Source organism: Lissotriton helveticus, chromosome 9 (assembly GCF_964261635.1).
Source record: "Lissotriton helveticus chromosome 9, aLisHel1.1, whole genome shotgun sequence".
Lineage (NCBI taxonomy): Eukaryota > Metazoa > Chordata > Amphibia > Caudata > Salamandridae > Lissotriton > Lissotriton helveticus.
The window spans coordinates 465,413,118-465,440,843 of record NC_136070.1 but is presented as its reverse complement, the minus strand read 5'-3'; the positions used below and the strand labels follow the sequence as shown (position 1 = coordinate 465,440,843).

Genomic DNA, 27,726 nt, shown 5'->3' with positions numbered 1-27,726 from the left:
TTTGAGGGTCGTTTGTAATGTTATGAAAATAACAGTAAGGAAGCATCACTGATGAAATCTGCAGATTAGGTTTTTGGCATCACCCAATGCTTGTGCAATAGACTACAACAAAGAAAACAGAAACAAAGGCAAAGGTTCAACAGTGCTTGCTGGACTCACTGATACCCCACTAGCACCTAAATAGCCTAATACCAATTGGAGATCTACAATACATGTAATTTGCTTACCCATAGAGGCATCCTCCTTCCTGTAATTTAAGCCAGAAAGAGTAATTTGTGAGGGAAGACCCTTCAAAGCTCGAAATAAGCCTTTCCATAGCTGGTCCGCGCACTGAAGTCAACGTCTGCAGCCAAACAGTGTATTGCTTGAGGATATTGGGGGAGGGGGACTCCTACTTGTATAACCTTTACTAACACAATGGTCCCTAGCAACCTTCTACTAATTATGTTTTTTGCTGTTGTCCTGTGTCCTAATGAACACCATTATTTTTCATATTCTTGATTGCGTTATTTCAATGTGTTTGGTTTTGAACCCTACAGGTATTGAAGGTGATACATTCTTATACATGTTTAAATTCTACCAATCGTTGCATGTTCGTACATTGTGTTACAAACTGAGCTCCATGGTGATATCAAAGAAGCTGCTTCCCCACCTGTGTCTGATGTATTACTGTCAATATCAGTTGCAAATCACACTGAGAGTTTGTGATTTTCATCACAAAGCACTATGCATCTTTGCAAATAAAACCATATTTGATACTTTAGTCTCCATGTACTATGGCTAAACTGCATTTAGCATGTATAACCTTAAGACCTGAACCTGCTCCTTCTTTGACTTTTCTTTTTATTTCATTGTAATAACCATGAAATATTTCATGCATGCAGGAAATTGGGGAAAAACTGCTGATTTTTGAAAAAACAATGGAGACCACTGAAAAGTTAGCAGACAAAGACAATTTAACAGTAAGAAAACGGAAGCACAAAGTAAAGCAGTCAAAGAGAGAAAGATTATCATGGCCCAGATTCCAGTCAATCAGACATACAAAACTTCTTAGACACAGAAGATCACAGAGTTTATCCGAAACATATGAGGCTAACACACCCGAGACGGTCTTAAGCATGGACACTGAAACATACCTGCAAAGTGAAGAAAACTATTCAGAAGGAAGACAAGAGTACATGGATGAACAGCAACTAATCAACAACAAATTAAAGATGCAGAGTATATGTTCAGGGGAACAGAGCTTGGAATCAGATAACACTGTTGTTATCTACCCCGGGACAGTACAAGTGTCATGTAAACAATCATATAGGTCAGAAACGTATACACCACAGGAAACATCCCTTGACTATTCAGTTGATATCACCCTTCAAAGACAGCAAACCCATTTGACGGAGAACAAATATTCCACACAAATGCATGACATGGAAGTGGGCCATTTGCCTCAGCAATTAGGGCATTCAAATTCTGTAATAAAAATGGGTGGTATGAAACATGACACTGACCGAGCAGCAGAAATTAATGAAACTACTCTGGCAGATTCAAGAGATGCTGGCATTCCAATTTCCGCCATAGATTCTGATATCTCATCGAGAACAGGAGGTGAAATTGAAAGCTCAATGTGTACAAAAAAACAATCTAGAATAGGGATACCACAGCTTGAAATTGCATTCACGTCATCAAAAGTTAATACAAAAAGAACAACAGTAGAAGAAAATGTATTAACAACTAAAATAGAATCCTATATAAAAAATGAAAACATTAACGACTCATTAGAAACCATAGACAGCAATAGGTTGGGACTAGTTACCATAGAAGAAGCAAAATTACAAATGAGTAAACGAAGCACAGCATCACCTACCATACAATCTCATGGACTGGGGGTCAGAGTTAGAAAGGGAAAAGTGGATGATGAAACCCTAACAGCCAATGTATCCCAAGAAGAACAATTTGCCGCTTTCTGTGAAAGCAATAAGAAAAGCAATTCTTCAGGAGTTGACAATCTGATTAAAGAATCTGATATTGCAATAGGATCAACATATATCCCTAGAGACAAAGAAGAAAGAGATGTAGATTCTGGGTGGAAATTTAAAATTCCATTGTTTTACCGGTCAAAGTCTGGAATTTCTGTGCTTAAACTGAAAGAAACTTATAGTGATGATGACACATTTCAGTCAGAATCTCCACACACCATACTATCTCAAATAGCAGACATCAGAAGTTCTGAAGTGCAAACTGAAGATCAAGAGGAAGGTGGCAAAGAAAGAATGCATGAAATACAAAAAGAGACATCAGTCTGGAAAATCCATATGCCAATAATAAAAATGCCCAAACTACCAAAGCGTCAGAATAAAGCAACAAAGTCAGATGTTGATTCCCCATCATTGGATTTTACTCCTACCAAGGTGCAAGAAGATATTAAAGACAGCAGCACATTAAAGTCTGGGGCAAAAAGGGCTATTTCAGAGGCAGAAGCTGAAAAATCTGAGAGTTTATTTAAAATGCCGTCTTTTAGATTCCCAACATTTTCCATGTCACCCAAAAGGGGCCCTGGAAGCCATCTAAGTATGAATGCAGAAATAGATGATAAAACAGAAATTGCTTCCTTTCACAAAGGACATGAACAAATCAGATTTCCAGATCTTGAAGTACAGAAACTCGAGCTCAAAGAAAAGGACATCATGGAACAAGCCAAACAGAAAATGTCAGTATTTCAAATATCATCAGAAGATCTTACAGTGAAATCAAATAATCTGGAGACAGCAAAATTCAAAATTACGGATGGCAGAGCTACAGACAAAGTGAGAGCTGATGTTAATGTTCACCTGCCAAAGATTAATATGACTAGGATAGAATTCCTAGCACCAGATGTCAAAATTCCAGAAGTGAACGTTAACATTAGTTTACAAGAAGCTAATACACATATTGATACATGTAAAGTGCACACAGAGGTACAGATAGAAAAATCTAGCATGAATAATAGTACCACAAAAGGCATAAATGACCAAATCCAGGGCCTTACAGTGGATGATATTAATTTAGAAAAAGATATACAAGAATCCAGTTTTAAAAGGACAGAAGGAACAGTACACATTTCTCAACTGCAGATTCCAACATTCTGTGTTGCACTTCAGGAAAAAAAACATTTAGAAACAGAAATTGGTATCCTAAACAAGGAAACAGAGCTTCCATTTGAAAGAATGGCAGAAGAAGGAAAAGATGCGATGAGTATTCTAGAATATTCAGAAGTAGGGGGTGATTTAGGTGAACCTACTAGCAAAAGGACATTATTTAGAAAAAAATCAAGAACAGAAAAGAAAGATGGTGTTGCTTTTGGGAAAGCTGTTGCGGACTCCAAAGATACAGAACAGAAACACGTAAATGAAGACGCTGATATTATAATGTCCACAAAAGAATACCACAAGGATAAAAAGAGCAAAAGTAAAATATTTAATATAAAGATTCCTAAAATAGGTCTTTACCTGCCCAAAAATGAAAAACGAGAAATCCAAAACAATCTTCAAAATGGAGAAAAAGAATCATTAAAAAATGAACTATTCCATGATATTATTACCGATGATGTGAGGCCAACAATAATAGAAGATATCGAATCTCCAACTGGCAAGGTATACATTGATGTAAAAACCTCGGCTAGCTGCGAAGATTCTTTCCATGCCCAGAGCTCAAAAGAAATTACAATGAAAGACTCAAGGAGACCAATTCAATTTGCTAGCAAAGTTAAACTATCCACCTTTGAGAACAACACATCAGAAGTAAAGATTATAGATGTAAAGGACTTTTTGTCAGATGAAGATATTTCATTGGCAAAAACTGAAGAGGTAAAAGATGTTATTGTTCATGTTATTCAAAAAGATGCAGAAGAAAAAATTGTGATTGATGAAGTTACAGCAGAGGAAATTCTGAAAGAACAAGATGCTTCAGACGTAAAGGCTGTTAAAGTTGATTCGTCCATAAAAGATTCTTTGGCTAGGAAAGATGATGTAGATGATGGTTCTAAAGCAGACACTACCAGCAGTGCCACCCGACATGGGCTATCGATTCAGGACCATATTTCAAAAGCTGCTATGATAAGCACAAAAAAAATAAAAGATGTGCAGATGGAAATTGTAGATCAAAAGACTGATAGAAAAATACCCGCTGATGATACTTCATATGATATTAGTGTGCAAATCAAAGATGACGTACGTGAATTTTCAGCAACTGAAGTTTCCATCAATGACCTAGACAGATGGAAGAAAGGTATTTCTCTTTGTGGTACAGAATTAACAGAAATAATGCCTGGAGAAGAGGAGCTACAAAGGCCATTCTACATTCCAAAGGAAACAGCAGACTCAGAATGTCATGAGATGCCTATTGAAGCAACAATTGTTGAGGCTTTCTCTGAGACAATGGCAGAACTGACCAAAACATTAAAGATGAAAACTGGCATCACATCTATAAAGATGGGAGAACTTAATTCATCTCACATTGAAACACCAAATGATGAAATCAGAACAACTTCCATAGACATCAAAACATCTGTGGAAGTTCTTAAACAAGTTGATGTCAAGAAAGAAAATGTAGAATTTCCAGGAGAGGTTTCCGAGTCCTCCATAGAAACTGAGATTCTAGAATATGACAATTCAGAGAAACTTCCCAAATTTAAAATACCATCATATGGAATAATTTCTTCCCTAGTACGGGAGGATGCTGAAACTCTGAAGAGAGGAATGGAAGAGGAAAATGAATTATCACCCTCAGATGAGGCTAATGTCAATAAAGTGCTCGATGTTGAAATGTCAAACTCAGACATCACTAAACCTTTTGAGAAATCAGTAGAAACTGAAGTAAAAGCAGCAAAGGGCAAAAAGAAATCAATTAAAATAAAAAGGTCCACAATTGAAAAAGTTGTAACAAAAGAAAGGAGTCAAGAAGCACCAATTTCTTTCTCAAGGGAAGGAGAAGATGAATTTGCAAAAACAGAAGAGATGAAAGAAGTTGATGTACAAGTCAGAGAAAGGGATTCAGAGGAGAAAGATGTCATTGATGAAGTTAATGCTGAGCAAATTCTAAAAAAAACAGTTACTACCGATGTGAAGATGGTAAAATGTGAATTCTCATTAGAAGATTATTTGTCAATAAAGGAAGAAGTAGATGGTGGCTCTATAGCAGACACTACTGGCAGTGCTAGACAACATGTGCCACCTATTCAGGATCAAAAGTTAGAGACTGCTACGAGAAGCACACTAAAAATAAAAGATTTGCAGGTGGAAATTAAAGATCAAATGATTGATGGAAAAATATGTGCTGATGGTACATTAACTGACAGTGAGCAAGGCAAAGATGTGTGTCATTTTTCAACAACAGAGCTTTCGATCAATGACTTGGACAAATCAGAGAAAGGTTTTTCTATTTGTGATGAAGAATTAACTCAAATGAGGCAAGGTGATCAGGAGCCACAAACTGCAGTCTTTGTTTCAAAAGGAAAAGTAGAGCTGAAAGTAGAGCTGAAAGAAGGTAATGTACAGGAAAGAGAAAAGGATGCAGGAAATCAATCTTTGATCAAAGGAGTTAATGCAAAGGAAATCCTGAATGAAGCAGATACTTCGAACATCAAGACAGTAAGAGTTGAAGGGTCCTTAGAAGATTGTTTAGATATGAAAGAAGATGTAGATAGTGGATCTATAGCAGACACTACCAGTACTGCCATTCAACAAGAGCCACCTACTGAGGAGCATGTGTCAGAGAATGCTATAATAAGCACAATAAAAGTGGAAGATGTGCAGCCGGAAGATAAAGATCAAATGACTGGCGGAAAAATTGCAGCTGATGATATATCAACTGATAGTAGTGTGCCAGGCAAAGGTGATATGTGTGATCTTTCAACAAATGAGGATTCCATTTGTGATGCAGACTTAACTGAAATGAGGCCCAGTGCACAAGAGCTAGAAACTGCAATTTACATTCCAGAAGAAAAAACATACTCAGCATTTCATGGGATGCTTACTGAAGCAACAACTGTTGATGCTTTATCTGAGACAGCGGCTAAACTAAGCAAAACATCAAAGATGGAAACAGTCATTCCATCTCTAAAAATAAAAGAACTTGATAAAGCGCACATTGAAACACCATATAATGACATTGAAACAACTTTTATAGACATTAAAATATCAAAGGAAGTTCTCAAACCAGTTGATGTATTGATGGAAAATATAGAATCTCAAGGAGATGTTACAGAGTTCTCCGCAGAATCTGAGCTTCTAGAACATGACATTTCATTGAAACCTCACAAACCTACATTACCATCATTCAGAATAACTTCTTCGCAAATACTGGAGGATGCGGAAGCTCTGGAGGAAAGTAAGGAAGGGCAAAAGGAATTCTCACCTTCTCCTGAGGATAATGTGAATAAAGTTCTAGAGACTGAAATGTCATCTCCAGTTATCGGAACACCTTTGGTGAGACATGTAGAAACTGAAGTGAAGGCAAAAAAGAGCAAAAAGAAAACAATTCGAATGGTAAGTTCAACCATTGAAAAAGTTGTAACAAAAGAAAGGAGTCGAGATGCACCAATATCTTCGCCAAAGGAAGGAACAGTTGAATTGGCAAAAACTGAAGAGCTGAAAGAAGTTGTTGTACAGGATAGTGTAAATGATGCAGGAACGAAAATTTTGATTGAAGAAGTTAATGCAACGGAAATTCTGAAACTGCCAGATACTTTGCACGTCCAGCTGGAAAAAGTTGAATTCTCCTTAGAAGATTGTTTGGCTATGAAAGAAAATGTTGATAGTAAATCTATTGCAGATACTACCAGCACTGACACTCCACAAGAGCAGCCTACTGAGGAGCATGTGTCAGAGAATGCTATACTAAGCACAATAAAAGTGGAAGATGTGCAGCTAGAAGATAAAGATCAAATGACTGGCGGAAAAATTGCACTTGATGATATATCAACTGATAGTAGTGTGCCAGGCAAAGGTGATGTGCGTGATCTTTCGACAACCGAGGATTCCATCAATGACTTAGACAAATGGGTGAAAGGTATTTCTCTTAGAAATGCAGAATTAACTGTATTGAGGTCCAGTGTACAAGAAATAGAAACTACAATATACATTCCAGAAGCAAAAACAGACTCAGAATGTCATGGCATGCTTACTGAAACAACAACTGTTGATGCTTTAACTGAGACAGCGGCTAAACTAACCAAAACATCAAAGATGGAGATTGGCATTCCATCTCTAAAAATGGAAGAACTTGAGAAAGCACACATTGAAACACCATATGATGAAATTGAAACAACTGCCATAGATATTAAAATATCAGAGGACGTTCTTAAACAAGTTGATGCGTTAATGGAAAATATAGAATCTCAAGAAGATGTTACAGAGTCCTCCAGAGATTCTGAGCCTCTAGAATATGACATTTCATTAAAACCTCACAAACGTACATTACCATCATTCGGAATAACTTCTTTGCAAATACTGGACAATGCGGAAGCTCCTGAGGAAAGCAAGGAAGAGCTAAAGGAATTCTCACCTTCTCCTGAGGATAATGTGAAAAAAGTTCTAGAGACTGAAATGTCATCTCCAGATATCGAAACAGCATTGGAGAAACATGTAGAAACTGAAGTGAAGGCAAAAAAGAACAAAAAGAAAACATTTAGAATGAAAAAGTCAACCATTGAAAAAGTTGTAACAAAAGAAAGGATTCGAGAAGCACCAATATGTTTGCCAAAGGAAGGAAAAGCTGAACTGACAAAAACTGAAGAGTTGAAAGAAAATGATGTACAGGATAGTGTACATGGTGCAGGAATTAACGATTTGATTGAAGAAGTTAATGCAACTGAACTTCTGAAAGTACCAGATACTGTGCACTTCCAGACGATAAAAATTGAATTCTCCTTAGAAGATTGTTTGGCTATGAAAGAAGATGTAGATAGTGGATCTATAGCAGACACTACCAGCAATGCCACTGAACAAGAGCCACCTATGGAGGAGCATGTCTCAGAGAATGCTATAATAAGCACAATAAAAGTAGAAGATGTGCAGCTGGAAGATAAAGATCACATGACTGGTGTAAAATTTGCAGCTGACGATATATCAACTGATAGTAGTGTGCCAGTCAAAGGTGATGTGTGTGATCTTTCAACAACCGAGGAGTCCATCAATGACTTGGACAATGGGGAGAAAGGTATTTCTCTTAGCGATGCAGAATCAACTGTATTGAGGTCCAGTGTACAAGAGCTAGAAACTGCAATCACCATTCCAGAAGAAAAAACAGACTCAGCATTTCATGGGATGTTTACTGAAGCAACAACTGTTGATGCTTTATCTGAAACAGCGGCTCAACTAAACAAAACATCAAAGATGGAAACTGTCATTCCATCTCTAACAATAGAAGAACTTGACAAAACACACATTGAAACACCACATGATGACATTGAAACCTCTTCTATAGACATTAAAATATCAAAGGAAGTTTGCAAACAAGTTGATGCATTGATGGAAAATATAGAATCTCAACGAGATGTTACAGAGTCCTCCACAGAATCTGAGCTTCTAGAATGTGACATTTCAATAAAACCTCACAAACTTACATTATCATCATTCAGAATAACTTCTTCGCAAATACTGGAGGATGTGGAAGCTCTGGAGGACAGTAAGGAGCGGCAAAAGGAATTCTCACCTTCTCCTGAGGAAAATGTGAATAAAGTTTTAGAGACTGAAATGTCATCTCCAGATATCGAAACACCTTTGGAGAAACATGTAGAAACTGAAGTGAAGGCAAAAAAGAGCAAAAAGAAAACAATTAGAATGGAAAGGTCAACAATTGAAAAAGTTGTAACAAAAGGACGGAGTCGAGAAGCACCACTATCTTTGCCAAAGGAAGGAACAGTTGAATTGGCAAAAACTGAAGAGCTGAAAGAAGTTGTTGTACAGGATAGTGTAAATGATGCAGGAACGAAAATTTTGATTGAAGAAGTTAATGCATCGGAAATTCTGAAACTGCCAGATACTTTGCACGTCCAGCTGGAAAACGTTGAATTCTCCTTAGAAGATTGTTTGGCTATGAAAGAAAATGTTGATAGTAAATCTATTGCAGATACTACCAGCACTGACACTCCACAAGAGCAGCCTACTGAGGAGCATGTGTCAGAGAATGCTATACTAAGCACAATAAAAGTGGAAGATGTGCAGCTAGAAGATAAAGATCAAATGACTGGCGGAAAAATTGCACTTGATGATATATCAACTGATAGTAGTGTGCCAGGCAAAGGTGATGTGCGTGATCTTCCGACAACCGAGGATTCCATCAATGACTTAGACAAATGGGTGAAAGGTATTTCTCTTAGAAATGCAGAATTAACTGTATTGAGGTCCAGTGTACAAGAAATAGAAACTACAATATACATTCCAGAAGCAAAAACAGACTCAGAATGTCATGGCATGCTTACTGAAACAACAACTGTTGATGCTTTAACTGAGACAGCGGCTAAACTAACCAAAACATCAAAGATGGAGATTGGCATTCCATCTCTAAAAATGGAAGAACTTGAGAAAGCACACATTGAAACACCATATGATGAAATTGAAACAACTGCCATAGATATTAAAATATCAGAGGACGTTCTTAAACAAGTTGATGCGATAATGGAAAATATAGAATCTCAAGAAGATGTTACAGAGTCCTACAGAGATTCTGAGTCTCTAGAATATGACATTTCATTAAAACCTCACAAACGTACATTACCATCATTCGGAATAACTTTTTTGCAAATACTGGACAATGCGGAAGCTCCTGAGGAAAGCAAGGAAGAGCTAAAGGAATTCTCACCTTCTCCTGAGGATAATGTGAAAAAGGTTCTAGAGACTGAAATGTCATCTTCAGATATCGAAATAGCATTGGAGAAACATGTAGAAACTGAAGTGAAGGCAAAAAAGAACAAAAAGAAAACATTTAGAATGAAAAAGTCAACCATTGAAAAAGTTGTAACAAAAGAAAGGATTCGAGAAGCACCAATATTTTTGCCAAAGGAAGGAAAAGCTGAACTGACAAAAACTGAAGAGTTGAAAGAAAATGATGTACAGGATAGTGTAAATGGTGCAGGAATTAACGATTTGATTGAAGAAGTTAATGCAACTGAACTTCTGAAAGTACCAGATACTGTGCACTTCCAGACGATAAAAGTTGAATTCTCCTTAGAAGATTGTTTGGCTTTGAAAGAAGATGTAGATAGTGGATCTACAGCAGACACTACCAGCAATGCCACTGAACAAGAGCCACCTATTGAGGAGCATGTCTCAGAGAATGCTATAATAAGCACAATAAAAGTAGAAGATGTGCAGCTGGAAGATAAAGATCAAATGACTGGCGTAAAAATTGCAGCTGACGATATATCAACTGATAGTAGTGTGCCAGTCAAAGGTGATGTGTGTGATCTTTCAACAACCGAGGAGTCCATCAATGACTTGGACAATGGGGAGAAAGGTATTTCTCTTAGCGATGCAGAATCAACTGTATTGAGGTCCAGTGTACAAGAGCTAGAAACTGCAATCACCATTCCAGAAGAAAAAACAGACTCAGCATTTCATGGGATGTTTACTGAAGCAACAACTGTTGATGCTTTATCTGAAACAGCGGCTCAACTAAACAAAACATCAAAGATGGAAACTGTCATTCCATCTCTAACAATAGAAGAACTTGGCAAAACACACATTGAAACACCACATGATGACATGGAAACCTCTTCTATAGACATTAAAATATCAAAGGAAGTTTGCAAACAAGTTTATGCATTGATGGAAAATATAGAATCTCTACGAGATGTTACAGAGTCCTCCACAGAATCTGAGCTTCTAGAATGTGACATTTCATTAAAACCTCACAAACTTACATTATCATCATTCAGAATAACTTCTTCGCAAATACTGGAGGATGTGGAAGCTCTGGAGGACAGTAAGGAGCGGCAAAAGGAATTCTCACCTTCTCCTGAGGAAAATGTGAATAAAGTTTTAGAGACTGAAATGTCATCTCCAGATATCGAAACACCTTTGGAGAAACATGTAGAAACTGAAGTGAAGGCAACAAAGAGCAAAAAGAAAACAATTAGAATGGAAAGGTCAACAATTGAAAAAGTTGTAACAAAAGGACGGAGTCGAGAAGCATCACTATCTTTGCCAAAGGAAGGAACAGTTGAATTGGCAACAACTGAAGAGCTGAAAGAAGTTGTTGTACAGGATAGTGTACATGATGCAGGAACGAAAATTTTGATTGAAGAAGATAATGCAACGGAAATTCTGAAACTGCCAGATACTTTGCACGTCCAGCTGGAAAAAGTTGAATTCTCCTTAGAAGATTGTTTGGCTATGAAAGAAAATGTTGATAGTAAATCTATTGCAGATACTACCAGCACTGACACTCCACAAGAGCAGCCTACTGAGGAGCATGTGTCAGAGAATGCTATACTAAGCACAATAAAAGTGGAAGATGTGCAGCTAGAAGATAAAGATCAAATGACTGGCGGAAAAATTGCACTTGATGATATATCAACTGATAGTAGTGTGCCGGGCAAAGGTGATGTGCGCGATCTTCCGACAACCGAGGATTCCATCAATGACTTAGACAAATGGGTGAAAGGTATTTCTCTTAGAAATGCAGAATTAACTGTATTGAGGTCCAGTGTACAAGAAATAGAAACTACAATATACATTCCAGAAGCAAAAACAGACTCAGAATGTCATGGCATGCTTACTGAAACAACAACTGTTGATGCTTTAACTGAGACAGCGGCTAAACTAACCAAAACATCAAAGATGGAGATTGGCATTCCATCTCTAAAAATGGAAGAACTTGAGAAAGCACACATTGAAACACCATATGATGAAATTGAAACAACTGCCATAGATATTAAAATATCAGAGGACGTTCTTAAACAAGTTGATGCGTTAATGGAAAATATAGAATCTCAAGAAGATGTTACAGAGTCCTCCAGAGATTCTGAGCCTCTAGAATATGACATTTCATTAAAACCTCACAAACGTACATTACCATCATTCGGAATAACTTCTTTGCCAATACTGGACAATGCGGACGCTCCTGAGGAAAGCAAGGAAGAGCTAAAGGAATTCTCACCTTCTCCTGAGGATAATGTGAAAAAAGTTCTAGAGACTGAAATGTCATCTCCAGATATCGAAACAGCATTGGAGAAACATGTAGAAACTGAAGTGAAGGCAAAAAAGAACAAAAAGAAAACATTTAGAAAGAAAAAGTCAACCATTGAAAAAGTTGTAACAAAAGAAAGGATTCGAGAAGCACCAATATCTTTGCCAAAGGAAGGAAAAGCTGAACTGACAAAAACTGAAGAGTTGAAAGAAAATGATGTACAGGATAGTGTAAATGGTGCAGGAATTAACGATTTGATTGAAGAAGTTAATGCAACTGAACTTCTGAAAGTACCAGATACTGTGCACTTCCAAACGATAAAAGTTGAATTCTCCTTAGAAGAATGTTTGGCTTTGAAAGAAGATGTAGATAGTGGATCTATAGCAGACACTACCAGCAATGCCACTGAACAAGAGCCACCTATTGAGGAGCATGTCTCAGAGAATGCTATAATAAGCACAATAAAAGTAGAAGATGTGCAGCTGGAAGATAAAGATCAAATGACTGGCGTAAAAATTGCAGCTGACGATATATCAACTGATAGTAGTGTGCCACTCAAAGGTGATGTGTGTGATCTTTCAACTATTGAGGAGTCCATCAATGACTTGGACAATGGGGAGAAAGGTATTTCTCTTAGCGATGCAGAATCAACTGTATTGAGGTCCAGTGTACAAGAGCTAGAAACTGCAATCACCATTCCAGAAGAAAAAACAGACTCAGCATTTCATGGGATGTTTACTGAAGCAACAACTGTTGATGCTTTATCTGAAACAGCGGCTCAACTAAACAAAACATCAAAGATGGAAACTGTCATTCCATCTCTAACAATAGAAGAACTTGACAAAACACACATTGAAACACCACATGATGACATGAAAACCTCTTCTATAGACATTAAAATATCAAAGGAAGTTTGCAAACAAGTTGATTCATTGATGGAAAATATAGAATCTCACCGAGATGTTACAGAGTCCTCCACAGAATCTGAGCTTCTAGAATGTGACATTTCATTAAAACCTCACAAACTTACATTATCATCATTCAGAATAACTTCTTCGCAAATACTGGAGGATTTGGAAGCACTGGAGGACAGTAAGGAGCGGCAAAAGGAATTCTCACCTTCTCCTGGGGAAAATGTGAATAAAGTTTTAGAGACTGAAATGTCATCTCCAGATATCGAAACACCTTTGGAGAAACATGTAGAAACTGAAGTGAAGGCAACAAAGAGCAAAAAGAAAACAATTAGAATGGAAAGGTCAACAATTGAAAAAGTTGTAACAAAAAGACTGAGTCGAGAAGCATCACTATCTTTGCCAAAGGAAGGAACAGTTGAATTGGCAAAAACTGAAGAGCTGAAAGAAGTTGTTGTACAGGATAGTGTAAATGATGCAGGAACGAAAATTTTGATTGAAGAAGTTAATGCAACGGAAATTCTGAAACTGCCAGATACTTTGCACGTCCAGCTGGAAAAAGTTGGATTCTCCTTAGAAGATTGTTTGGCTATGAAAGAAAATGTTGATAGTAAATCTATTGCAGATACTACCAGCACTGACACTCCACAAGAGCAGCCTACTGAGGAGCATGTGTCAGAGAATGCTATACTAAGCACAATAGAAGTGGAAGATGTGCAGCTAGAAGATAAAGATCAAATGACTGGCGTAAAAATTGCAGCTGACGATATATCAACTGGTAGTAGTGTGCCAGTCAAAGGTGATGTGTGTGATCTTTCAACATCCGAGGAGTCCATCAATGACTTGGACAATGGGGAGAAAGGTATTTCTCTTAGCGATTCAGAATTAACTGTATTGAGGTCCAGTGTACAAGAGCTAGAAACTGCAATCACCATTCCAGAAGAAAAAACAGACTCAGCATTTCATGGGATGTTTACTGAAGCAACAACTGTTGATGCTTTATCTGCAACAGCGGCTCAACTAAACAAAACATCAAAGATGGAAACTGTCATTCCATCTCTAACAATAGAAGAACTTGACAAAACACACATTGAAACACCACATGATGACATTGAAACCTCTTCTATAGACATTAAAATATCAAAGGAAGTTTGCAAACAAGTTGATGCATTGATGGAAAATATAGAATCTCAACGAGATGTTACAGAGTCCTCCACAGAATCTGAGCTTCTAGAATGTGACATTTCAATAAAACCTCACAAACTTACATTATCATCATTCAGAATAACTTCTTCGCAAATACTGGAGGATGTGGAAGCTCTGGAGGACAGTAAGGAGCGGCAAAAGGAATTCTCACCTTCTCCTGAGGAAAATGTGAATACAGTTTTAGAGACTGAAATGTCATCTCCAGATATCGAAACACCTTTGGAGAAACATGTAGAAACTGTAGTGAAGGCAAAAAAGAGCAAAAAGAAAACAATTAGAATGGAAAGGTCAACAATTGAAAAAGTTGTAACAAAAGGACGGAGTCGAGAAGCACCACTATCTTTGCCAAAGGAAGGAACAGTTGAATTGGCAAAAACTGAAGAGCTGAAAGAAGTTGTTGTACAGGATAGTGTAAATGATGCAGGAACGAACATTTTTATTGAAGAAGTTAATGCATCGGAAATTCTGAAACTGCTAGATACTTTGCACGTCCAGCTGGAAAACGTTGAATTCTCCTTAGAAGATTGTTTGGCTATGAAAGAAAATGTTGATAGTAAATCTATTGCAGATACTACCAGCACTGACACTCCACAAGAGCAGCCTACTGAGGAGCATGTGTCAGAGAATGCTATACTAAGCACAATAAAAGTGGAAGATGTGCAGCTAGAAGATAAAGATCAAATGACTGGCGGAAAAATTGCACTTGATGATATATCAACTGATAGTAGTGTGCCAGGCAAAGGTGATGTGCGTGATCTTCCGACAACCGAGGATTCCATCAATGACTTAGACAAATGGGTGAAAGGTATTTCTCTTAGAAATGCAGAATTAACTGTATTGAGGTCCAGTGTACAAGAAATAGAAACTACAATATACATTCCAGAAGCAAAAACAGACTCAGAATGTCATGGCATGCTTACTGAAACAACAACTGTTGATGCTTTAACTGAGACAGCGGCTAAACTAACCAAAACATCAAAGATGGAGATTGGCATTCCATCTCTAAAAATGGAAGAACTTGAGAAAGCACACATTGAAACACCATATGATGAAATTGAAACAACTGCCATAGATATTAAAATATCAGAGAACGTTCTTAAACAAGTTGATGCGTTAATGGAAAATATAGAATCTCAAGAAGATGTTACAGAGTCCTACAGAGATTCTGAGCCTCTAGAATATGACATTTCATTAAAACCTCACAAACGTACATTACCATCATTCGGAATAACTTCTTTGCAAATACTGGACAATGCGGAAGCTCCTGAGGAAAGCAAGGAAGAGCTAAAGGAATTCTCACCTTCTCCTGAGGATAATGTGAAAAAAGTTCTAGAGACTGAAATGTCATCTTCAGATATCGAAATAGCATTGGAGAAACATGTAGAAACTGAAGTGAAGGCAAAAAAGAACAAAAAGAAAACATTTAGAATGAAAAAGTCAACCATTGAAAAAGTTGTAACAAAAGAAAGGATTCGAGAAGCACCAATATCTTTGCCAAAGGAAGGAAAAGCTGAACTGACAAAAACTGAAGAGTTGAAAGAAAATGATGTACAGGATAGTGTAAATGGTGCAGGAATTAACGATTTGATTGAAGAAGTTAATGCAACTGAACTTCTGAAAGTACCAGATACTGTGCACTTCCAGACGATAAAAGTTGAATTCTCCTTAGAAGATTGTTTGGCTATGAAAGAAGATGTAGATAGTGGATCTACAGCAGACACTACCAGCAATGCCACTGAACAAGAGCCACCTATTGAGGAGCATGTCTCAGAGAATGCTATAATAAGCACAATAAAAGTAGAAGATGTGCAGCTGGAAGATAAAGATCAAATGACTGGCGTAAAAATTGCAGCTGACGATATATCAACTGGTAGTAGTGTGCCAGTCAAAGGTGATGTGTGTGATCTTTCAACAACCGAGGAGTCCATCAATGACTTGGACAATGGGGAGAAAGGTATTTCTCTTAGCGATTCAGAATTAACTGTATTGAGGTCCAGTGTACAAGAGCTAGAAACTGCAATCACCATTCCAGAAGAAAAAACAGACTCAGCATTTCATGGGATGTTTACTGAAGCAACAACTGTTGATGCTTTATCTGAAACAGCGGCTCAACTAAACAAAACATCAAAGATGGAAACTGTCATTCCATCTCTAACAATAGAAGAACTTGACAAAACACACATTGAAACACCACATGATGACATGGAAACCTCTTCTATAGACATTAAAATATCAAAGGAAGTTTGCAAACAATTTGATGCATTGATGGAAAATATAGAATCTCAACGAGATGTTACAGAGTCCTCCACAGAATCTGAGCTTCTAGAATGTGACATTTCATTAAAACCTCACAAACTTACATTATCATCATTCAGAATAACTTCTTCGCAAATACTGGAGGATTTGGAAGCACTGGAGGACAGTAAGGAGCGGCAAAAGGAATTCTCACCTTCTCCTGAGGAAAATGTGAATAAAGTTTTAGAGACTGAAATGTCATCTCCAGATATCGAAACACCTTTGGAGAAACATGTAGAAACTGAAGTGAAGGCAACAAAGAGCAAAAAGAAAACAATTAGAATGGAAAGGTCAACAATTGAAAAAGTTGTAACAAAAGGACGGAGTCGAGAAGCATCACTATCTTTGCCAAAGGAAGGAACAGTTGAATTGGCAAAAACTGAAGAGCTGAAAGAAGTTGTTGTACAGGATAGTGTACATGATGCAGGAACGAAAATTTTGATTGAAGAAGATAATGCAACGGAAATTCTGAAACTGCCAGATACTTTGCACGTCCAGCTGGAAAACGTTGAATTCTCCTTAGAAGATTGTTTGGCTATGAAAGAAAATGTTGATAGTAAATCTATTGCAGATACTACCAGCACTGACACTCCACAAGAGCAGCCTACTGAGGAGCATGTGTCAGAGAATGCTATACTAAGCACAATAAAAGTGGAAGATGTGCAGCTAGAAGATAAAGATCAAATGACTGGCGGAAAAATTGCACTTGATGATATATCAACTGATAGTAGTGTGCCAGGCAAAGGTGATGTGCGTGATCTTCCGACAACCGAGGATTCCATCAATGACTTAGACAAATGGGTGAAAGGTATTTCTCTTAGAAATGCAGAATTAACTGTATTGAGGTCCAGTGTACAAGAAATAGAAACTACAATATACATTCTAGAAGCAAAAACAGACTCAGAATGTCATGGCATGCTTACTGAAACAACAACTGTTGATGCTTTAACTGAGACACCGGCTAAACTAACCAAAACATCAAAGATGGAGATTGGCATTCCATCTCTAAAAATGGAAGAACTTGAGAAAGCACACATTGAAACACCATATGATGAAATTGAAACAACTGCCATAGATATTAAAATATCAGAGGACGTTCTTAAACAAGTTGATGCGTTAATGGAAAATATAGAATCTCAAGAAGATGTTACAGAGTCCTACAGAGATTCTGAGCCTCTAGAATATGACATTTCATTAAAACCTCACAAACGTACATTACCATCATTCGGAATAACTTCTTTGCAAATACTGGACAATGCGGAAGCTCCTGAGGAAAGCAAGGAAGAGCTAAAGGAATTCTCACCTTCTCCTGAGGATAATGTGAAAAAAGTTCTAGAGACTGAAATGTCATCTTCAGATATCGAAATAGCATTGGAGAAACATGTAGAAACTGAAGTGAAGGCAAAAAAGAACAAAAAGAAAACATTTAGAATGAAAAAGTCAACCATTGAAAAAGTTGTAACAAAAGAAAGGATTCGAGAAGCACCAATATCTTTGCCAAAGGAAGGAAAAGCTGAACTGACAAAAACTGAAGAGTTGAAAGAAAATGATGTACAGGATAGTGTAAATGGTGCAGGAATTAACGATTTGATTGAAGAAGTTAATGCAACTGAACTTCTGAAAGTACCAGATACTGTGCACTTCCAGACGATAAAAGTTGAATTCTCCTTAGAAGATTGTTTGGCTATGAAAGAAGATGTAGATAGTGGATCTACAGCAGACACTACCAGCAATGCCACTGAACAAGAGCCACCTATTGAGGAGCATGTCTCAGAGAATGCTATAATAAGCACAATAAAAGTAGAAGATGTGCAGCTGGAAGATAAAGATCAAATGACTGGCGTAAAAATTGCAGCTGACGATATATCAACTGGTAGTAGTGTGCCAGTCAAAGGTGATGTGTGTGATCTTTCAACAACCGAGGAGTCCATCAATGACTTGGACAATGGGGAGAAAGGTATTTCTCTTAGCGATTCAGAATTAACTGTATTGAGGTCCAGTGTACAAGAGCTAGAAACTGCAATCACCATTCCAGAAGAAAAAACAGACTCAGCATTTCATGGGATGTTTACTGAAGCAACAACTGTTGATGCTTTATCTGAAACAGCGGCTCAACTAAACAAAACATCAAAGATGGAAACTGTCATTCCATCTCTAACAATAGAAGAACTTGACAAAACACACATTGAAACACCACATGATGACATGGAAACCTCTTCTATAGACATTAAAATATCAAAGGAAGTTTGCAAACAATTTGATGCATTGATGGAAAATATAGAATCTCAACGAGATGTTACAGAGTCCTCCACAGAATCTGAGCTTCTAGAATGTGACATTTCATTAAAACCTCACAAACTTACATTATCATCATTCAGAATAACTTCTTCGCAAATACTGGAGGATTTGGAAGCACTGGAGGACAGTAAGGAGCGGCAAAAGGAATTCTCACCTTCTCCTGAGGAAAATGTGAATAAAGTTTTAGAGACTGAAATGTCATCTCCAGATATCGAAACACCTTTGGAGAAACATGTAGAAACTGAAGTGAAGGCAACAAAGAGCAAAAAGAAAACAATTAGAATGGAAAGGTCAACAATTGAAAAAGTTGTAACAAAAGGACGGAGTCGAGAAGCATCACTATCTTTGCCAAAGGAAGGAACAGTTGAATTGGCAAAAACTGAAGAGCTGAAAGAAGTTGTTGTACAGGATAGTGTACATGATGCAGGAACGAAAATTTTGATTGAAGAAGATAATGCAACGGAAATTCTGAAACTGCCAGATACTTTGCACGTCCAGCTGGAAAAAGTTGAATTCTCCTTAGAAGATTGTTTGACTATGAAAGAAAATGTTGATAGTAAATCTATTGCAGATACTACCAGCACTGACACTCCACAAGAGCAGCCTACTGAGGAGCATGTGTCAGAGAATGCTATACTAAGCACAATAAAAGTGGAAGATGTGCAGCTAGAAGATAAAGATCAAATGACTGGCGGAAAAATTGCACTTGATGATATATCAACTGATAGTAGTGTGCCGGGCAAAGGTGATGTGCGCGATCTTCCGACAACCGAGGATTCCATCAATGACTTAGACAAATGGGTGAAAGGTATTTCTCTTAGAAATGCAGAATTAACTGTATTGAGGTCCAGTGTACAAGAAATAGAAACTACAATATACATTCCAGAAGCAAAAACAGACTCAGAATGTCATGGCATGCTTACTGAAACAACAACTGTTGATGCTTTAACTGAGACAGCGGCTAAACTAACCAAAACATCAAAGATGGAGATTGGCATTCCATCTCTAAAAATGGAAGAACTTGAGAAAGCACACATTGAAACACCATATGATGAAATTGAAACAACTGCCATAGATATTAAAATATCAGAGGACGTTCTTAAACAAGTTGATGCGTTAATGGAAAATATAGAATCTCAAGAAGATGTTACAGAGTCCTCCAGAGATTCTGAGCCTCTAGAATATGACATTTCATTAAAACCTCACAAACTTACATTACCATCATTCGGAATAACTTCTTTGCCAATACTGGACAATGCGGACGCTCCTGAGGAAAGCAAGGAAGAGCTAAAGGAATTCTCACCTTCTCCTGAGGATAATGTGAAAAAAGTTCTAGAGACTGAAATGTCATCTCCAGATATCGAAACAGCATTGGAGAAACATGTAGAAACTGAAGTGAAGGCAAAAAAGAACAAAAAGAAAACATTTAGAATGAAAAAGTCAACCATTGAAAAAGTTGTAACAAAAGAAAGGATTCGAGAAGCACCAATATCTTTGCCAAAGGAAGGAAAAGCTGAACTGACAAAAACTGAAGAGTTGAAAGAAAATGATGTACAGGATAGTGTAAATGGTGCAGGAATTAACGATTTGATTGAAGAAGTTAATGCAACTGAACTTCTGAAAGTACCAGATACTGTGCACTTCCAAACGATAAAAGTTGAATTCTCCTTAGAAGATTGTTTGGCTTTGAAAGAAGATGTAGATAGTGGATCTATAGCAGACACTACCAGCAATGCCACTGAACAAGAGCCACCTATTGAGGAGCATGTCTCAGAGAATGCTATAATAAGCACAATAAAAGTAGAAGATGTGCAGCTGGAAGATAAAGATCAAATGACTGGCGTAAAAATTGCAGCTGACGATATATCAACTGATAGTAGTGTGCCACTCAAAGGTGATGTGTGTAATCTTTCAACTACCGAGGAGTCCATCAATGACTTGGACAATGGGGAGAAAGGTATTTCTCTTAGCGATGCAGAATCAACTGTATTGAGGTCCAGTGTACAAGAGCTAGAAACTGCAATCACCATTCCAGAAGAAAAAACAGACTCAGCATTTCATGGGATGTTTACTGAAGCAACAACTGTTGATGCTTTATCTGAAACAGCGGCTCAACTAAACAAAACATCAAAGATGGAAACTGTCATTCCATCTCTAACCATAGAAGAACTTGACAAAACACACATTGAAACACCACATGATGACATGGAAACCTCTTCTATAGACATTAAAATATCAAAGGAAGTTTGCAAACAAGTTGATTCATTGATGGAAAATATAGAATCTCACCGAGATGTTACAGAGTCCTCCACAGAATCTGAGCTTCTAGAATGTGACATTTCATTAAAACCTCACAAACTTACATTATCATCATTCAGAATAACTTCTTCACAAATACTGGAGGATTTGGAAGCACTGGAGGACAGTAAGGAGCGGCAAAAGGAATTCTCACCTTCTCCTGAGGAAAATGTGAATAAAGTTTTAGAGACTGAAATGTCATCTCCAGATATCGAAACACCTTTGGAGAAACATGTAGAAACTGAAGTGAAGGCAACAAAGAGCAAAAAGAAAACAATTAGAATGGAAAGGTCAACAATTGAAAAAGTTGTAACAAAAAGACTGAGTCGAGAAGCATCACTATCTTTGCCAAAGGAAGGAACAGTTGAATTGGCAAAAACTGAAGAGCTGAAAGAAGTTGTTGTACAGGATAGTGTAAATGATGCAGGAACGAAAATTTTGATTGAAGAAGTTAATGCAACGGAAATTCTGAAACTGCCAGATACTTTGCACGTCCAGCTGGAAAAAGTTGGATTCTCCTTAGAAGATTGTTTGGCTATGAAAGAAAATGTTGATAGTAAATGTATTGCAGATACTACCAGCACTGACACTCCACAAGAGCAGCCTACTGAGGAGCATGTGTCAGAGAATGCTATACTAAGCACAATAGAAGTGGAAGATGTGCAGCTAGAAGATAAAGATCAAATGACTGGCGTAAAAATTGCAGCTGACGATATATCAACTGGTAGTAGTGTGCCAGTCAAAGGTGATGTGTGTGATCTTTCAACATCCGAGGAGTCCATCAATGACTTGGACAATGGGGAGAAAGGTATTTCTCTTAGCGATTCAGAATTAACTGTATTGAGGTCCAGTGTACAAGAGCTAGAAACTGCAATCACCATTCCAGAAGAAAAAACAGACTCAGCATTTCATGGGATGTTTACTGAAGCAACAACTGTTGATGCTTTATCTGCAACAGCGGCTCAACTAAACAAAACATCAAAGATGGAAACTGTCATTCCATCTCTAACAATAGAAGAACTTGACAAAACACACATTGAAACACCACATGATGACATTGAAACCTCTTCTATAGACATTAAAATATCAAAGGAAGTTTGCAAACAAGTTGATGCATTGATGGAAAATATAGAATCTCAACGAGATGTTACAGAGTCCTCCACAGAATCTGAGCTTCTAGAATGTGACATTTCAATAAAACGTCACAAACTTACATTATCATCATTCAGAATAACTTCTTCGCAAATACTGGAGGATGTGGAAGCTCTGGAGGACAGTAAGGAGCGGCAAAAGGAATTCTCACCTTCTCCTGAGGAAAATGTGAATAAAGTTTTAGAGACTGAAATGTCATCTCCAGATATCGAAACACCTTTGGAGAAACATGTAGAAACTGAAGTGAAGGCAACAAAGAGCAAAAAGAAAACAATTAGAATGGAAAGGTCAACAATTGAAAAAGTTGTAACAAAAAGACGGAGTCGAGAAGCATCACTATCTTTGCCAAAGGAAGGAACAGTTGAATTGGCAAAAACTGAAGAGCTGAAAGAAGTTGTTGTACAGGATAGTGTAAATGATGCAGGAACAAAAATTTTGATTGAAGAAGTTAATGCAACGGAAATTCTGAAACTGCCAGATACTTTGCACGTCCAGCTGGAAAAAGTTGGATTCTCCTTAGAAGATTGTTTGGCTATGAAAGAAAATGTTGATAGTAAATCTATTGCAGATACTACCAGCACTGACACTCCACAAGAGCAGCCTACTGAGGAGCATGTGTCAGAGAATGCTATACTAAGCACAATAGAAGTGGAAGATGTGCAGCTAGAAGATAAAGATCAAATGACTGGCGGAAAAATTGCACTTGATGATATATCAACTGATAGTAGTGTGCCGGGCAAAGGTGATGTGCGTGATCTTCCGACAACCGAGGATTCCATCAATGACTTAGACAAATGGGTGAAAGGTATTTCTCTTAGAAATGCAGAATTAACTGTATTGAGGTCCAGTGTACAAGAAATAGAAACTACAATATACATTCCAGAAGCAAAAACAGACTCAGAATGTCATGGCATGCTTACTGAAACAACAACTGTTGATGCTTTAACTGAGACAGCGGCTAAACTAACCAAAACATCAAAGATGGAGATTGGCATTCCATCTCTAAAAATGGAAGAACTTGAGAAAGCACACATTGAAACACCATATGATGAAATTGAAACAACTGCCATAGATATTAAAATATCAGAGGACGTTCTTAAACAAGTTGATGCGTTAATGGAAAATATAGAATCTCAAGAAGATGTTACAGAGTCCTACAGAGATTCTGAGCCTCTAGAATATGACATTTCATTAAAACCTCACAAACGTACATTACCATCATTCGGAATAACTTCTTTGCAAATACTGGACAATGCGGAAGCTCCTGAGGAAAGCAAGGAAGAGCTAAAGGAATTCTCACCTTCTCCTGAGGATAATGTGAAAAAAGTTCTAGAGACTGAAATGTCATCTTCAGATATCGAAATAGCATTGGAGAAACATGTAGAAACTGAAGTGAAGGCAAAAAAGAACAAAAAGAAAACATTTAGAATGGAAAGGTCAACAATTGAAAAAGTTGTAACAAAAGAAAGGATTCGAGAAGCACCAATATCTTTGCCAAAGGAAGGAAAAGCTGAACTGACAAAAACTGAAGAGTTGAAAGAAAATGATGTACAGGATAGTGTAAATGGTGCAGGAATTAACGATTTGATTGAAGAAGTTAATGCAACTGTACTTCTGAAAGTACCAGATACTGTGCACTTCCAGACGATAAAAGTTGAATTCTCCTTAGAAGATTGTTTGGCTATGAAAGAAGATGTAGATAGTGGATCTACAGCAGACACTACCAGCAATGCCACTGAACAAGAGCCACCTATTGAGGAGCATGTCTCAGAGAATGCTATAATAAGCACAATAAAAGTAGAAGATGTGCAGCTGGAAGATAAAGATCAAATGACTGGCGTAAAAATTGCAGCTGACGATATATCAACTGGTAGTAGTGTGCCAGTCAAAGGTGATGTGTGTGATCTTTCAACAACCGAGGAGTCCATCAATGACTTGGACAATGGGGAGAAAGGTATTTCTCTTAGCGATTCAGAATTAACTGTATTGAGGTCCAGTGTACAAGAGCTAGAAACTGCAATCACCATTCCAGAAGAAAAAACAGACTCAGCATTTCATGGGATGTTTACTGAAGCAACAACTGTTGATGCTTTATCTGAAACAGCGGCTCAACTAAACAAAACATCAAAGATGGAAACTGTCATTCCATCTCTAACAATAGAAGAACTTGACAAAACACACATTGAAACACCACATGATGACATGGAAACCTCTTCTATAGACATTAAAATATCAAAGGAAGTTTGCAAACAATTTGATGCATTGATGGAAAATATAGAATCTCAACGAGATGTTACAGAGTCCTCCACAGAATCTGAGCTTCTAGAATGTGACATTTCATTAAAACCTCACAAACTTACATTATCATCATTCAGAATAACTTCTTCGCAAATACTGGAGGATTTGGAAGCACTGGAGGACAGTAAGGAGCGGCAAAAGGAATTCTCACCTTCTCCTGAGGAAAATGTGAATAAAGTTTTAGAGACTGAAATGTCATCTCCAGATATCGAAACACCTTTGGAGAAACATGTAGAAACTGAAGTGAAGGCAACAAAGAGCAAAAAGAAAACAATTAGAATGGAAAGGTCAACAATTGAAAAAGTTGTAACAAAAGGACGGAGTCGAGAAGCACCACTATCTTTGCCAAAGGAAGGAACAATTGAATTGGCAAAAACTGAAGAGCTGAAAGAAGTTGTTGTACAGGATAGTGTAAATGATGCAGGAACGAAAATTTTGATTGAAGAAGTTAATGCAACGGAAATTCTGAAACTGCCAGATACTTTGCACGTCCAGCTGGAAAAAGTTGAATTCTCATTAGAAGATTGTTTGGCTATGAAAGAAAATGTTGATAGTAAATCTATTGCAGATACTACCAGCACTGACACTCCACAAGAGCAGCCTACTGAGGAGCATGTGTCACAGAATGTTATACTAAGCACAATAAAAGTGGAAGATGTGCAGCTAGAAGATAAAGATCAAATGACTGGCGGAAAAATTGCACTTGATGATATATCAACTGATAGTAGTGTGCCAGGCAAAGGTGATGTACGTGATCTTCCGACAACTGAGGATTCCATCAATGACTTAGACAAATGGGTGAAAGGTATTTCTCTTAGAAATGCAGAATTAACTGTATTAAGGTCCAGTGTACAAGAAATAGAAACTACAATATACATTCCAGAAGCAAAAACAGACTCAGAATGTCATGGCATGCTTACTGAAACAACAACTGTTGATGCTTTAACTGAGACAGCGGCTAAACTAACCAAAACATCAAAGATGGAGATTGGCATTCCATCTCTAAAAATGGAAGAACTTGAGAAAGCACACATTGAAACACCATATGATGAAATTGAAACAACTGCCATAGATATTAAAATATCAGAGGACGTTCTTCAACAAGTTGATGCGTTAATGGAAAATATAGAATCTCAAGAAGATGTTACAGAGTCCTCCAGAGGTTCTGAGCCTCTAGAATATGACATTTCATTAAAACCTCACAAACGTACATTACCATCATTCGGAATAACTTCTTTGCAAATACTGGACAATGCGGAAGCTCCTGAGGAAAGCAAGGAAGAGCTAAAGGAATTCTCACCTTCTCCTGAGGATAATGTGAAAAAAGTTATAGAGACTGAAATGTCATCTCCAGATATCGAAATAGCATTGGAGAAACATATAGAAACTGAAGTGAAGGCAAAAAAGAACAAAAAGAAAACATTTAGAATGAAAAAGTCAACCATTGAAAAAGTTGTAACAAAAGTAAGGATTCGAGAAGCACCAATATCTTTGCCAAAGGAAGGAAAAGCTGAACTGACAAAAACTGAAGAGTTGAAAGAAAATGATGTACAGGATAGTGTAAATGGTGCAGGAATTAACGATTTGATTGAAGAAGTTAATGCAACTGAACTTCTGAAAGTACCAGATACTGTGCACTTCCAAAAGATAAAAGTTGAATTCTCCTTAGAAGAATGTTTGGCTATGAAAGAAGATGTAGATAGTGGATCTATAGCAGACACTACCAGCAATGCCACTGAACAAGAGCCACCTATTGAGGAGCATGTCTCAGAGAATGCTATAATAAGCACAATAAAAGTAGAAGATGTGCAGCTGGAAGATAAAGATCAAATGACTGGCGTAAAAATTGCAGCTGACGATATATCAATTGATAGTACTGTGCCAGTCAAAGGTGATGTGTGTGATCTTTCAACTACCGAGGAGTCCATCAATGACTTGGACAATGGGGAGAAAGGTATTTCTCTTAGCGATGCAGAATCAACTGTATTGAGGTCCAGTGTACAAGAGCTAGAAACTGCAATCACCATTCCAGAAGAAAAAACAGACTCAGCATTTCATGGGATGTTTACTGAAGCAACAACTGTTGATGCTTTATCTGAAACAGCGGCTCAACTAAACAAAACATCAAAGATGGAAACTGTCATTCCATCTCTAACAATAGAAGAACTTGACAAAACACACATTGAAACACCACATGATGACATGGAAACCTCTTCTATAGACATTAAAATATCAAAGGAAGTTTGCAAACAAGTTGATTCATTGATGGAAAATATAGAATCTCAACGAGATGTTACAGAGTCCTCCACAGAATCTGAGCTTCTAGAATGTGACATTTCATTAAAACCTCACAAACTTACATTATCATCATTCAGAATAACTTCTTCGCAAATACTGGAGGATTTGGAAGCACTGGAGGACAGTAAGGAGCGGCAAAAGGAATTCTCACCTTCTCCTGAGGAAAATGTGAATAAAGTTTTAGAGACTGAAATGTCATCTCCAGATATCGAAACACCTTTGGAGAAACATGTAGAAACTGAAGTGAAGGCAACAAAGAGCAAAAAGAAAACAATTAGAATGGAAAGGTCAACAATTGAAAAAGTTGTAACAAAAGGACGGAGTCGAGAAGCATCACTATCTTTGCCAAAGGAAGGAACAGTTGAATTGGCAAAAACTGAAGAGCTGAAAGAAGTTGTTGTACAGGATAGTGTAAATGATGCAGGAACGAAAATTTTGATTGAAGAAGTTAATGCAACGGAAATTCTGAAACTGCCAGATACTTTGCACGTCCAGCTGGAAAAAATTGAATTCTCCTTAGAAGATTGTTTGGCTATGAAAGAAAATGTTGATAGTAAATCTATTGCAGATACTACCAGCACTGACACTCCACAAGAGCAGCCTACTGAGGAGCATGTGTCAGAGAATGCTATACTAAGCACAATAAAAGTGGAAGATGTGCAGCTAGAAGATAAAGATCAAATGACTGGCGTAAAAATTGCAGCTGACGATATATCAACTGGTAGTAGTGTGCCAGTCAAAGGTGATGTGTGTGATCTTTCAACAACCGAGGAGTCCATCAATGACTTGGACAATGGGGAGAAAGGTA

General features: G+C 37.5%; 1 protein-coding gene across 1 annotated transcript in view; it reads left to right on the top strand.

Moving 5' to 3' along the window:
* Nucleotides 1–27,726, top strand: part of AHNAK2 (AHNAK nucleoprotein 2) — a 432,971-nt gene that overhangs the window by 375,790 nt on the left and 29,455 nt on the right. Inside the window, exons 6-7 of the mRNA XM_078662300.1 lie at nt 885–23,120; nt 23,412–27,723. Coding sequence (XP_078518426.1) covers nt 885–23,120; nt 23,412–27,723 — 26,548 coding nt within the window. The remainder of the gene's footprint in view (nt 1–884; nt 23,121–23,411; nt 27,724–27,726) is intronic.